This window comes from Aristolochia californica, unplaced genomic scaffold, assembly GCF_029961685.1.
Source record: "Aristolochia californica isolate CCGP_79_NKW_82.1479 unplaced genomic scaffold, dmAriCali1.0.hap1 SCAF_14, whole genome shotgun sequence".
Taxonomy (NCBI): Eukaryota; Viridiplantae; Streptophyta; class Magnoliopsida; order Piperales; family Aristolochiaceae; genus Aristolochia; species Aristolochia californica.
Window position 1 is genome coordinate 6,080,636 of NW_027181815.1, and position 13,967 is coordinate 6,094,602.

At 39.1% G+C, this 13,967-nt stretch overlaps 1 protein-coding gene across 2 annotated transcripts; it reads right to left on the reverse strand.

The window, feature by feature from the left end:
• Positions 1-348: 348 nt before the first annotated feature.
• Positions 349-13,967, reverse strand: LOC137950085 (serine/threonine protein phosphatase 2A 55 kDa regulatory subunit B beta isoform-like). 2 transcript variants are annotated; one of them, XM_068796453.1, is made up of 14 exons: positions 13,600-13,967; positions 10,971-11,074; positions 10,781-10,879; positions 10,541-10,660; positions 6,186-6,392; positions 5,346-5,437; positions 3,339-3,457; positions 2,607-2,730; positions 2,336-2,459; positions 1,894-1,962; positions 1,650-1,741; positions 1,484-1,561; positions 1,285-1,352; positions 349-1,181 (listed from the first exon to the last, which is right to left on the reverse strand). In XM_068796453.1, exons 1-14 carry the CDS (start codon positions 13,712-13,714, stop codon positions 1,045-1,047), a joined length of 1,548 nt encoding a protein of 515 aa, XP_068652554.1. In that variant the 5' UTR covers positions 13,715-13,967; the 3' UTR covers positions 349-1,044. The 2 variants fall into 2 exon arrangements, with proteins under 2 accessions (XP_068652554.1, XP_068652553.1); XM_068796452.1 differs by having other exon boundaries at positions 6,183-6,392.

The following is a 13,967-nucleotide window of genomic DNA, read 5'->3' on the forward strand; positions in this document are numbered from 1 at the left end:
CGGCTCGGAAGCGCCTCCATAGCCTCCGTCCTCTCCCCCTCACTATCCTAAGCTGTACGACAGAAAACAATGGCAATGGCCAGAATTGGTTACTGGAGAGGTAAGGCAATTGGCAAAAGAACCACACCAACTGCAGCGCCCTACAAAGCTATACTGCGAAGACCTCGATGGGAAGCATCAATTATCCCTAATATCATGAAGAGATCACTCGAAGGGTCCCTCATTGTTGATGCTGTTCTTATCTTCAGTTGTCACAATTTTTTGTTTAAAAATCTGCAAAATAGAGGGTAATCCATCTCCGTCTCTCAACTTAGTGAACCCGGAAGAAGAGAATAGTGATGACTACGTACATTTAAAACAAACACCGTCTTATTCAAGGAAGCCAGTCATTCATCTCCCTTATTAAATTTACAAATTCTGTGGCTGTCAAATAAACGAAATATTTCCCCTAAAAAAAGAGTACGATCTATGAACCAAAACTTACACAACATACTTCCTCCTCAATCCAGATCTTTTGGCTATCAAGATCTTGATTTAACAGAGCCTGGCAACTCTGTAACAGAAAGAAACTGGTTAGCACAGACGATGACAACAATCATTATAGACTCAGGTGCAGCAATTGCAAGACCCACGCCCCCAGGTGGCCCAAATTATAGATGTACAAAAACAGAGAACCCTTCCCCATTCTAATCACAGGATTTGTTTTGGTTGTAGGAAAGCTACAATCACTTCATTTTCAACCTAAGCCCAACACAAGAAGAGAAAGGAAGTGAATCTTCTCTACAAAGAATCAGATTAGAGCTGCCTGCCCGGGAACAAAACACAGTTTTTTTCCTTCCTCGTGGTTTCCGACAGCCTCTCTTTGACCCACCAATATGAGAATGAGTTACAAATTAAAATGATGGATGCTGTGGCCTCTGAAGAATGTAGTCTCCACCTCTTCTCGTGACTGCAAGAATAGAAGTTTAACAGCTTTCACTGACAGCTACTCAAAATTCTGGCCTAGCAACCCCCATTTTTTTCCCTTGCCGCTCTACCAATATGCTATGCATAATACATGTACAGGCTATTTGCAGCAGCACAGGCAAGTGCGTTCTCAGTTGGGTGCCATGATAGGTGAAGCAACTTTGTTGTAAAATCATAAGCATTTCCATTCGCATCAACACCTGGACTTTCAGCACCTGTTGGTTATGTTCAAACACCCAGATACCATACGTTACAGAAGGAACCAATATTAAAGAAGATATTACAAGAAATAAAGAACCATAGATAGTTAAGACTGACCTCGTCTTACTACACGTGTAAGACTGCTTAGAGATCTTGAAGGCCTTGAAGGCGTCTGCACTTGTCTCCTATTAATATTGACAAACACAACAAAGAAACTCAGCATATTTGTATTCAACACTACTAATGATTTCAAAATTAGACTCACAAAACACACTGATTGTAGTTCATTCCAGATAATCACTACTGCACTGTATACCTCATTGGATTTTTGCTGGCTTCCAAAGTTGTGGCCTCATTGCTACCAGCAGCACAGCCAAATACACGAAACAAATTGCTGGAACGACATCAGTAGAGTTAGGAATTCGTAGTGCTAAGTCCTACATAGGAGACTGTTCTGTACAATCATAATCTAAGAAGCAAACCTGTAGGAGCCAGTGGCTACTCGCTGTGCATCTCCACTCAAGCAGCACTCAAACTTGTCAAATATTGAGTCATTCTCATACAAGTCACAAAGCTGTGAAAGATGGTGAAATAGAACAACAGAGAGACAAACAGAGAGTGAGTGTTCGAGAGAGAATAAAACAGAGAGACAGAAAGAGAGAGAGAGACGTAAAGAGACAGGGAGAAAGAAAGAGAGACAGAATCTAGACACACAGACAGACTCACCCTGGGCCGTAAATATTCATGGACCTGGAAAGTGGCGACAGGACCAGAATCCATATTTATGTCCCATAGCTGGTAAAGCAGATGAAATTATAATGTCAGGAATTAAGGTTAAACAGCAGAAATATGATTACAAGAAAAGGTCTTATATTCCAACACCTTTCTATGTAAGATTTCAGAGCAGTAAAACAATATTAGCATAAAAAATTGAATATTTTTAGAGAACATTAATAAACAAAATACTGGATCCTTCCAAATACTAATGTCAAAATGAAATTGTGTAACATATTGTGAGTGTGAAGTCAAGCAAATAGTCCAGGTAGGCCACTAAAAATGGGACCAGAAATCATCAGAAAGTACTTCTCAACTTCTGGAAATATCATAAAAGACTGAAAGGTTTACACAACCAACTGCTACATCAATAGCAAGAAAGAAAAAGATGAACCTTGAGAGTCATGTAATCACGACTAAGGATATATCTTCCATCTTTTCCAAACTTAATATCAGATATTGATGCAATTATCTCTGTGAAGAAGGATCTTGAACCAGGTGCCTCTGTTTCCTCAAACCTGTAATAAAAAAGATCAGTTAGCTAATGCTGAAGGATGAAATGGAATATTTACCAAGCAAAGAAGTGCACCTACAATTCTATATCCTTTATAAGAACCTTTAACATTCAAAAAATGACTTATTATAGGAAAGAAGAGATAACTTACAATTTGGCATGACTATCACATAAGGCCGATTGCCGCATGTCAATTAGCCGAATTGATCCCTTGGAGCTACTATAAGCGAGCATGTTGCAGTGTGTTGGATGGAACTCAGCAGATGTAATCACCTCTGAAAATTTAATGATAAAGAAATAAAAGTACTTAAGTGATCAAGAAAACACCACATAACATGATATACAAACCAATATATGCACCAAAATCAATTTTCAGAAACAAGATTCTTAAGTTGGGTCCAGGTCCGTCCCAAAATGCTTCCCAAGTAATTAGAACAGGATTTGTCTTATCTCCTAGAACCATGAAGGAAAACTTTGGGTGAAGGCCCACGTACAAGCACTAGTTTACCACATTAAAGTTGGATCTAGATCTATCACAGAACAACTAGCCGAAATTAGAAGGCTTCTTCTCAAGTAATAAACACAGGATTTGTCTTAACCCAGATCCATATGGGACTATTTTTTGAGAAAGATAAAGAACTCAGCAAAGATTCTTAAAATGCAGACAAGTACCTAACAAATTTATCAGTATGACAAAATGAAGCCAATCCAGAATGCAAATTATGCTGCATGAGATAATACAAGAGTGTCATGACAAACTTAACAAACATCATAGCAAGTTCTGATGCCCATGTGTGACCCTCAGCACCTGCACCTTTTGAAACCCTACTGTAAACATGAGAACGTCCACCTGAAACTATACACAGGCATTACAAATCTGTACCAGTTAGATCCTCCATGTTGGCAGGCTTCACATCAACAATATTGAAACTCTGGTTGCTTATCTCCAAGTTCCAAAGATTTACTCGAAGATCATCTGCCGATATAAAAGTCTCACCGTCACTGCAAAATTAGCAAGGTCACACACATATCAGGTAATGTTTGAAACAGACATGTTAGATCCATATCAAAATGTGAAAACTACATATATTCTACTATAGCCACAAATATATATACAAAACCATGAGCCAATTGGAAGAAGTCACATAAGACTGAGAGGGAAGCTTTTGTCACATCATATAAACTGTTCAGTCCTTCATGATAACAGAAGAATGATGCTAAAAGCCATAGAAAAAAACAATTATGTATTTCAGCTGTAACCCTGGTGCTAATAAAGAATACCGAGAATCCTTCCATATTAGCATTCCATGGAAATGGATACTTTCTGGTGACAAGTTGCGTAAGGCCTAAGCTGTGAAAACTGTAACGATCAAAATTTGGAGGTGAGAAATATTAATGGCACCTTCATTGTTTTTAGTGACATGAGATTCTTATTTTTTAGAAGCGCAGAAATAAGTATACAAAATTACACAGTAGTCTCAAAAAAAAAAAAAAGGGATTGACTCCAGTACAACAAACAACAGAGAATACGGGGCACTGATTTCCTCCATGAGAGAATGGCAAGTCTGCATACTAGAGGCATGGGGACATTAGAGAAAATACTGTATGGATATTTGCTTGTGAGTTCACTAGTTGTTATCTATCAGATGTTACTGTAAAAGGATCATCCAACTAAATGATTGGATGTATTCAAGAGACTGGAAAAAAACTAAATTCATTATCTAGACTCTATCATTCACAAGAGAGACCAAGCAAGATGCAGCATCAGATAAATATTGGATGATTAAAGTAGAGACAAGTTAGGTGGGCTGCGAGAAAGCACATGACACTAATGGAGAAAATCTCAAAGACAGCTGTTAAACAAAGCTATGTATGGTAAAGAAAAAAAAATTACAAAACATGGGTCCAAGGTTGAGAATTCTAAGTGATGTAAATTGCTATAAGTCAAGATAATTAAAGCAGGTCAGATATGAATGTTTGTTTCATCCCATGGGGGCTTTGGAATGAACGCAATAGAAGACGTTTTGATGCAAAATATGAATATGCAGATCGAGTTACGGACCGAGTGGTGGGTCATATATCTACTTGGCTTCTGACCAAGAAAGCCTTGTCTTCTTTTTTGGGCACCTATATTCGTGAAAATTGGAGAAATTTGGCTTATGATGCACTCTGGGAAAAAGATCCCGGTTTAGCAAGAATGGATTCCTCCTGAACCGGGTTATCTTAAGTTAAATTTTGATGGCTCGTCTCTTGGTAACCCTGGGATTTCTGGTTTCGGAGGAGTTATTTCAGATCATTCCGGTAATCAACTTTTCTCTTATGCCGGCCCTCTAGGCATATCCGACTCTACGTCTACAGAGTTACATGGCCTCCTTTCCGGTCTCCGTGTCTTCAAAGACAAATGCAGCGGGCCTCTTCATATCGAAGGTGACTCAAAAGTGGTTATAGGGTGGTGTGAGAGTGCATCCCCTCCCCCGTGGCAGCATTGGGATACCTTTAGGGAAATTTTAGAAATTACTTCAATTGTTTCTTGTATTTGGACTCACATTCCGAGATCCGCTAATTCGGCAGCAGATGCGTTTGCCACGCAAGGAGCTACCCTACAATCTCAGGTTGTAAGGGACCTACTCCCCCAGATTTTGTAGTCTCTCTCATTTTATTAATACATCTTTTTCAAAAAATAAAAAATAAAAAAAATAAAGCAAATCAGATGCTACTAGCGTCAATGAACTTCTTACACGAAAAAAGAGAACATTAAAGTTTATGCTTTGGAGTAAAACTTAGGAAAGGTAAAAAACAAAAAATTCATTGATACAAAACCTGCTTGAAGTGCCAAGCATGGATATAAGGATGAAGCATGCTTAATAATACCAATGGAAGGTCAATGCACCTGTTATTTGAAATGGAGTTAATATGATAATCATGAGCATGAGCATATATCCTCCGACATCTAGCAAGGAGGCTAGTTTCATTGCTTGCTACCTAAATAAGAAGAATATACACCACATGATTAGCATTTATGACAACATAAACTTTTTTAAAAAAACAAAGAGAAAAAAGAATTTGTTAAGGAGGCTCAATAGAGCAAAAGGTACAAGAGAGTATAGAAAGGAAGACGGCACTAAAGCCCACCACGGAAAGAGAAAACTCCACCAATAAAAACAACGATCATAAAGGAAATGAGTTGCCAATAGCAAGGTGCAGTCGAGCTTCTCCATCTCTTGCTAGAGAGTCGGCTACACTATTGGCAGATCTATACTATGCTATCAAGAAAAGGTCAAAGGACTAGATATATCCTCTATCTCATCAAAGTACATAAAAAATCTCACGGTAGTCCTTTTTTCCCAAGGCCCATGAAATGATAGTTAACGAATCAGAAAGGAAAAGCATTCCATCTACAATCTGAGGCCCTGAAGTAGGGCTGCCAACTCGCATTTCAAAATGACAGTTTCAGAAAGTGTTATTCTCAAAAGTCACTCTTTTAAGATTTTCATCAATTATTAAGATCTCAATAAGTAAAAGTGGCAAGAAACTGTCACCAACTTGAAAATGTCAAATGTAGGCAAGTTATGAAAAGAAGAAAGTTATCTTTTCGAATGACAAAAGAGGATGAAAAACGTCAGGAACGGAACGGACTTCCTACACAAATATATCCCTACTCTGACCATCAACCACACTACCATTAATACAAGAAATCCAGTAGATGAGGATGAGTACAAGTTACAACTACCACAGGTAAACGCAGAGATGGGATCCCCCCTGGGGGGAAGGAAAAGTCATTGCTCAAACAATTGTTGAGCCTTTCCGAACATCCACCATTTGGGAGAAATGTCTTTGAGCTACCCAATGCACTTGAACATTCAACATTACCATTTCCTACAATTTGTGAAGGATCTAAATTCATCTCACTTATTCTCTTCACCTTCTTTTCCTGAACCTGAAACAAAAGAAAATAGCACAGACAACACAAGGCTAAGAAAGTGACTGCAGGAACAATTAAAGGCAGTAACAGGTAAAGATTCATAAAATTCATAATGCTGCTTCAAAAGAATCTGACTAAATGTTTTTCATGTGTTTGTAGGTTCAGCTAAAGACAGGCATCCTGCCAGTTGAAATTCAGTTGAACTTTTGGAACATCAAAGGGCAGTTGTCTAATTAGTTCTCAAAAATATATCAATTACATTCTGTTGAGCATGAGAAATCACGGAACCAGATAGGTGCTCCTTCACGGATGGAGAACAAGGATAAGAAAATAATACCAAAGAAATAAACTAGGTGAAAACAATATACAAGATATACCACAGGGAGAGGCTTATTGTTAGACAATCATGAGAAGCATAAATTTCAGAAGAGAAAAAAGTTAACCCAAAAAAAGATAAAAATACAAAGCTATGCCACTATACGGAAGACTACCCAAAATAATAGGATTCTCCAACAAAATTGTTGCGAGAACTCTAGAATGGGTCAGCAAGCAGGTAATGTGATATGCACTCTTCTGGCTGTGAGTTTAGGCCTTGTATACAGAAAAATATAATTCCCCATTCTCATTAAAACTGGGAACCAAACCTTTTCAAACCTAAGCTTCAGCTATCCATTGGGGGATGTGTCTCACAGAAGGAGGACCCCTTGATCAGCAGATCTGTTTCCAAGAGCCAGCTATACATCTGTCTCCATTTACACTAATCAAAACTGAGGAGAAACAAAGAAAATTCTAGCCCAAAAGAGGGTACTGAAAGATTCTTCAATCATGCTCCACCCAAATGCCATGAGCAACAGTCACTAAAGACAGCTAACAGAAGATTCTCCAGATTTCTACAGTGACCAAAAATTGAATTGCAAGAGTTAGTCTAGAAATGAGATTGAGAAACCATACTGGTACCCAAATTCCACCAAAAGGCACAGTGGAGAATATATGGTCAACAGTTTCATTTTATCATCTATAATTTTTTATATAGCCCTTTTTTAGCTGGTCTAATGTAAGAAACAAAGTCCTCACCTCTGATGCCTTGATCAGACGTGGAACCAATTTCCTGACCCGTCTTGCCCCTTCTACCAAAGCACTCTTGAATTTGCCACTCACGTCTTACTTCATTCACTTTGCCCAGTCTATCTGGGCCAACTTTCTATATAGAATCGACGTGCAATTTTGTGTCCCCCATATTCTTTCATCCATGATCCAATCCATCACCAGCTCTTGGCTCCCTAAGCTCAGCAAAATGTTTATCTCTAATTGTGCGGGTCACATTCCTTTGCCGCTCTGGAAGGAGAGAAACAATAGGAAATTCCAGTACAAGTCCTCCTTTGTCTTTGCGCTTGTAGAGCACGTCGCTGGCCAGATCTACACCTGGCTCCTCGGACAAAAAGAATTCCTCTACCTTAGCAACTCTAATTTCCGTGGAATTGGTGCTTGGTTGCAATTATGGCAGGACCATCACGTCCTCCAAACATGACTGTTTGGTCTCCTCCTCCTGGTCACCTTAAGTTGAACTTCGATGGCAGCGCCTTTGGTTGTCCTAGGCCCGCTGATTTTGGTGGAGTAATTCATGATGACAACAGCAGCCTCCTTCTCTCCTTCGCCGGTCCTTTGGGTATATCAAACTCCACCTCCGCAGAACTTGTCGGACTACTTCATGGCCTTACAATCTTCCGGGACCGATTCTCGGGTCCACTTATCATTGAAGGGGACTCCAAAGTTGTCATTGATTGGTGTGCCAAATTCAAGACCCCCCACTGGCGGCACTAGGATGTCTTCCTAGATATCTACAGCATCTCCTCCTCCCTCAATTGTACTTGGGTGCATACACCCAGATCCGCCAATCACCTTGCGGACTTCCATGTTAAACGGGGATCTTCCCTCTAAACCCTTATTGTGGAGGGTGGCCCCACCTTATATGTTGTATTTTTCCTCTTTTTTTATTTTTATAAAATTCACACATTCTATAAATATAGAAAAAAAGCTCCCCTTTGACACACACTAAATGAAATGTGTAGCTTTAGCAGGGCCAGCACTTGGCATCTGCTCAGTGTCAACAGATATAGGTGTTCTGCAAGCATATTACAAGATGACAGTGTACTGCTCAAAGGGACTGTTCTTTGAGAAAATTCTTGCTTTCCATGGCAACTACTATAATGGCTATACAAAGTGATAATGAGACAACTGGCCTCCAAATCTTCAAGATCTCTAAAACCTCTTCAGGAATGTCAGTTACATATACCTCAAAAATAAGGCTTTAATATGGAAATTTAGTGCTATATAAAAAGAGATGGAAGGTATCGATTATAGTAGCATCCCATATACAGATGTCAAGCCAAAACTTTACCAAGGTGCCATTACTTACATGAAGCCAAAGCCCTTAAAAACCATTTCTATGAGTTTGCAAGTGGTTCAACTGGGAGAAAATCAGTTAAGCAGGTACAAAAGAGCCCCAGCCTCCTGATGCTAATTATATTTAAGGATAACTGGATTTCTTCATGTGGCCTCTTCATCCATTACAAAATCTCACATGCCATTCTTTTTTTGTATTTTGATTACATGTTACACATGCTCACTTCTCCCATTTCCCCCAGTGATACTTGAACCCAAGACTTCACACTAGAAATTCTCCTCCTCCTCCTCCTCCTCTTTCTCCAAAATAGAGATGTCGCTATTGAGCCAAAGGTCCAATAGGTTCCCAGGCCAGCAACATGGTTTCACTTGTAGACTTCCTTCTAGTCAAGTGGACAGTACTGAAACAGTAAAAGCAATCTGATACTCTTGAGAAGAGGAACCTTTATACACCGGTATTGACTGACATATGACCACCTTGGACTAAGTATCAACTCGCGGAACTTGAACCCTGCTCGCACTAACTTATTTTCTATAGTTAATAAAAACAATTCCTTGACAAAGCACCAATAAGGATTGACTTACTTTCACATAAAATAAAAATAATATATGATCATGGTAAGAATAACTTCCAGAAGAATCTCTAGATTTACTAAAACTTGTCACACCTTTTTCCAGAACATCACATTAAGGCTTCTCTAATGAAACGTATTCCATAGATGGACAGCCCTGCAGCAAAGAGGCTAGGCAGGTTTCTCACCTAATACATACTGCATGACAGGCTTACCCTCCAAACTACCACCAACTTGCCCCACCCTGCTCACCTGGTGCATCACAATCCACTCAGGCCAACTCTGTTTTCAAATCTGTAATTTCCAAATTCTGCACCTCATCATCATTATAAATTATATTGATTGTCATGTTTTAAAAAACCACAGGTGCTTGTCAACAATAATGGTCAATGTAAACTAAATTTTGACACGATGGGATGGGGGAGAGGGGTAGGGTGGTGATGGGTTCATTCCTCTACGTGCTTTCTACTTGACCCCTTTCCTTCCCTATATGGAGCACGCTGGGCAAGTAGCCATCCCAGCCAAACCTGCTGTCATCTCCAAGCCTATATGATTTCAGGGAAAATGTGGGATTAAAGAAAACTAAACAGGTAAAGAAATACCGATCAGAGTTGTGAGGAGATAAACAGCAAAGAAAATTTCACACTGTTTGCAGCAAAAGATGCAATAGCATTATAACAAATGTTCATGTACCAGGAGACATTAAAGGCGACCAAAGGAACTCCATTTTGAACTAATAATAACGAAGAGATAAAACCACTACTGCAAGCTGCAGGCACAAATACACAAATTGACGTACAAACTGTCCTAGAAATGCTTTTTAGGAAAGAAAGCATTAGAAGTAAAGAAATAATATTAATGGAAGATGTATGTTAGAGCATTAGCGCATAAAAGATCAAAGATTATCAAAAATACTTAAACTTCATGAAGTTAAAAGAAGATACATAATGACCAAATTCAATCAAGAACTAACACAAACAAAAAACTCAGATAGATTACATCATGTACTAGCCAATGCCAGTACAAAATGGAAAAAAACGTATGGCTTTCACCTCATGAATAATATATTTTTTGTCGTTTTCTTAGATCAAATCATATACATGCCAAAGATTACTCTAATAGCTCAAAAGAAACAAAATAATCTACCAATCACGTCAAATGAAACATTGACAATGGATATGTGCATACCTTCCAAAACTTAATCGTTTTGTCATTGGTGGAAAGTAGGAAAAGTGCACCATTGGCCATCTGGCACCATCTAATTTTGTTGATCTTCTCCTCTATTTCCAAACTTTTGAGGTAGTCAAACTGAATTACAAGAAAGATTGAAGCCACAGCAAAAACAGTTAACTCTCCCCACTCCAACTCTTCACAGTCAAGCAGCATGAGAAGAAAAGCTAAACAGGGACTAAGTAAAGAGAAGAATACCTCAGGTTCGTGACTTTGAAATTCTGTTTTATAACGGAACTCAGGGTGCCTAGTAATTGGATAATCCATCCTTTCTAGATCTCTTCGATGACCTTGAGCCTAGGTGAAACATTGCAAAACATGAACACATCCAATAAATGAAGATAAAAAAGGCAGGAGATAATCATAGAAGGAAAAAAAATAAGCATACATCTCTAGTATCTGTCCTTTCGAATAAAACCACCCGACCTCCCCGATCCCCAGTAGCAAGGTGGTCCCCAGATTTATCAAACTCAATTGCAGATATTATGTCCACTGCAAAAATCACAGAGCACATAAGCCTGAAAACAAGCTTAACAGTGACTTGGGATTCAGAAGGAAAACACATCTCAGGTTCTGAAGGAAATGTAAACTAAAAGCAAGCAAGTGGGTAAGGGACCATAGACGTGAATATCTCACAAAATTTGGGCTTCAGAAATAAAGATCTCATTCAAAAAAAATATTCAGACATAACCAGCCAATTAGAGAATCAACAATGAATATATTCAAAATCAAGCAAGTTAACACTTACATTATATTTCAGATGTGACAGAGTTATTACAAGATAAAGTGGTGAAAAGACAAAAATAAATATCAGAAGAATCTATTAGATTAAAACATGTATGTGACCTCAGGTAGGTAAAACACTGAATTTGCAGGGGACAAATGGCTTTTTTCCTTGTTTTTACACTGTAGAATCACTACTAACTGTACAAGGCTTCAGTATTTTTTTTTCTTGACAGCAATTATTCTCACAATGTTACTGAAAACTAACCACCGATCTAGGAACTAATCTAGGAAGAAACGCTCTTCAAAGATAACAAAATTATGACTGCAACTAGATGATAAGCTGAAAGCAAGTTGCACTCACAACTTGATAGATAAAGAAATAAACAAACAGGGCAGAACCCGCTATATGCTAGGTCCAATCTCTGGCGGCATATGCCAACATGAAATCATGAAATACAGGGGTAGATCTTACTTAAGGTAAATCTTTGATTGGGAGGGTGAATGGAAAATTCATCCAAAAGAAGAGGGATTACAGCTGAACATCTCCAAGGTGGAGAGAGAAAATAAAGGAACACGAACAGGAAAAAAAAGAAGACAAACAAAGAAAACAGTAACAACAATAGAAGAATATAATAAAAGAGAACCAAAGAGCGAGAGATCAAAAACAGATCTAAACATGAGCAGCTAGCTTATTTGGATGGCAAGATCAGGGAGGGAAACGCCCTTCCTAGCATATCCATTAGCAGCACCATTTTATCCTGTGAATATACTGATAAGAAATGAAAAGCCAAACACTATCCATGATTTCTTCAAACAAGTGAAGCAGTCTCCAAGTGGGGTGGATTGCCTTTGTGCACCAACTAATTACAGCATAAGACTCACACCTCAATAATGAAGGGGAGAAGGGTTTTTCAGTAACTATGCAAATCTGATGTAGGAGATCTTCCGCTTGCACAGAGCTATGCAAGAGGGCCAGCATAAGCAACAATCTGATTTCCCCACTGTCACAGAATAAACCCCCCCTAAACCAGCAGGACCCATGCATCCACAAGCATTCCATCGAAATTTAGCATTTGAGTACCAGCTTGAGGGAGAACCCACAGTGAGGACAATGGGTCTAGCTGATCTGAGTGCAGCAAAAGTCTGCCAACTCTCCTGTGTATGGGCACAGCAAAACTGAAAGAAAATCTTTTCAACAAGAGAAAGTAACACAAATAAACTTCAAGTTATTCTTTGTTGGGTACTTGAAAACACACTTCAAGTTAGAAAACAATTCCAATAGAGATTAGCACCATTTTGTGGGTCTCCATGCACACCCAAAGTTAAGTTAAAAAAAAAAAAAAAACTTCCCAGAAGCTTGTGTAGCAGTCCTCCATTGGTGATACACCTTACGTCCTTGAGCAGTATTATATGCATGTCTATTCCTCCCATACATCAGATAATACAATGTATATTATCGTATTTCCATTCAAATGCATGAAGCTCAAGTTTCCTTTCAACCTAAATTGCCAACGCCCCCCACCCCCAACAAGCACACACAAACACACACTTAGCTGTCTTCTTTTTTTTTTGGTCTCTATGGTGTAGTTCCTTGTTCCCTTGAGGTATTCTCCCTCTCACTTAACGAAATCTTATGTATGCAAATGATATATATATGCCTCATGCAAGCAGGTGTCTACACACCGCTTTGTTCAAGAGCAAAGTATTTCTAAGCCCAGTGAACAAATTATCGTTCAGGTTGCATCACTGAAAGTCTATCCAGTATTATCGCATATTTGCAAGCACAAGTGAAACTCATAGACGTACGTTCAACACAAATATGAACGTGCTTCAAGTTGGAATTCGGCAGCTAAACGGAAAGCACACTTCACCAACACTTTGCGATTGTTTCTTCGAATTCCAGAGAAAAAATGGCAAGTAAAAAGCAGAAAACGCCAGATCTATCTTCAATTATCACAATCAGAGAGTCCATGACAAAGCCTGCCAACTATATACACAAAAGCTATCACCCTCATTTTAATGATTCTCTCCACCATTGGCTTTGTCGTCAAGTTAATTTTATCATTCCAAGTTCTCTTTGCAAGCAAACAGAAAGCCCCCTAGAAATCCGTTAGACAAAAAAAAAAACTGACCTCGGATGATCAAATAACGGATCAAATGATTTGAAAAGCAAAAACAAATCAATACGCATTGACTGTTCGCCCCAAAGAAACCCTACTGGCGATCGCAGATAATTAACCATTAAAAGTTGATCATTGCACGGATCGAGCACATGCAGCGGAAAGTCGTACCTTCCTGAACTTCTTCTCCAGCAGAGCGTTCACCAAATACCTGAGAGAATTTCCACTCCAGAGGCGGCGGCGGGCCCTCTACAGGGGCAGCAGCCGCATCTACCCCGCCGTTCATTCTCTCCGGAGAAATCGACCAGCAAAATCAACCACAAATCATCACAGATCGACAGATTCCGATGTCCTAGGAAAAGATCATTGCTACCGATTACGTTGAGAATTCCGTCAGAGAAATACGAGTCGCGTATCCTCCATGAGACAGATGCAGCGAGAGCGATAGATAAAAGCAGAGGCTTATCAACGATTGAGGTATAGTTTTCTTTCTCGTTGGTGGAAGACAGACGAAATAATGAAATGAGCAATAACGGGAA

What these genes read in the sequence shown, in the direction of transcription:
- LOC137950085 (XM_068796452.1), bottom strand. Translation starts at nt 13,714, where the DNA reads ATGAACGGCGGGGTAGATGCGGCTGCTGCCCCTGTAGAGGGCCCGCCG. An exon ending in AAAGGACAGATACTAGAGAT is followed by an intron (nt 10,880 to 10,970) that starts GTATGCTTATTT and finishes TGTTTCACCTAG; the next exon opens with GCTCAAGGTCATCGAAGAGA. An exon ending in GCCAGCAAAAATCCAATGAG is followed by an intron (nt 1,353 to 1,483) that starts GTATACAGTGCA and finishes CAATATTAATAG; the next exon opens with GAGACAAGTGCAGACGCCTT.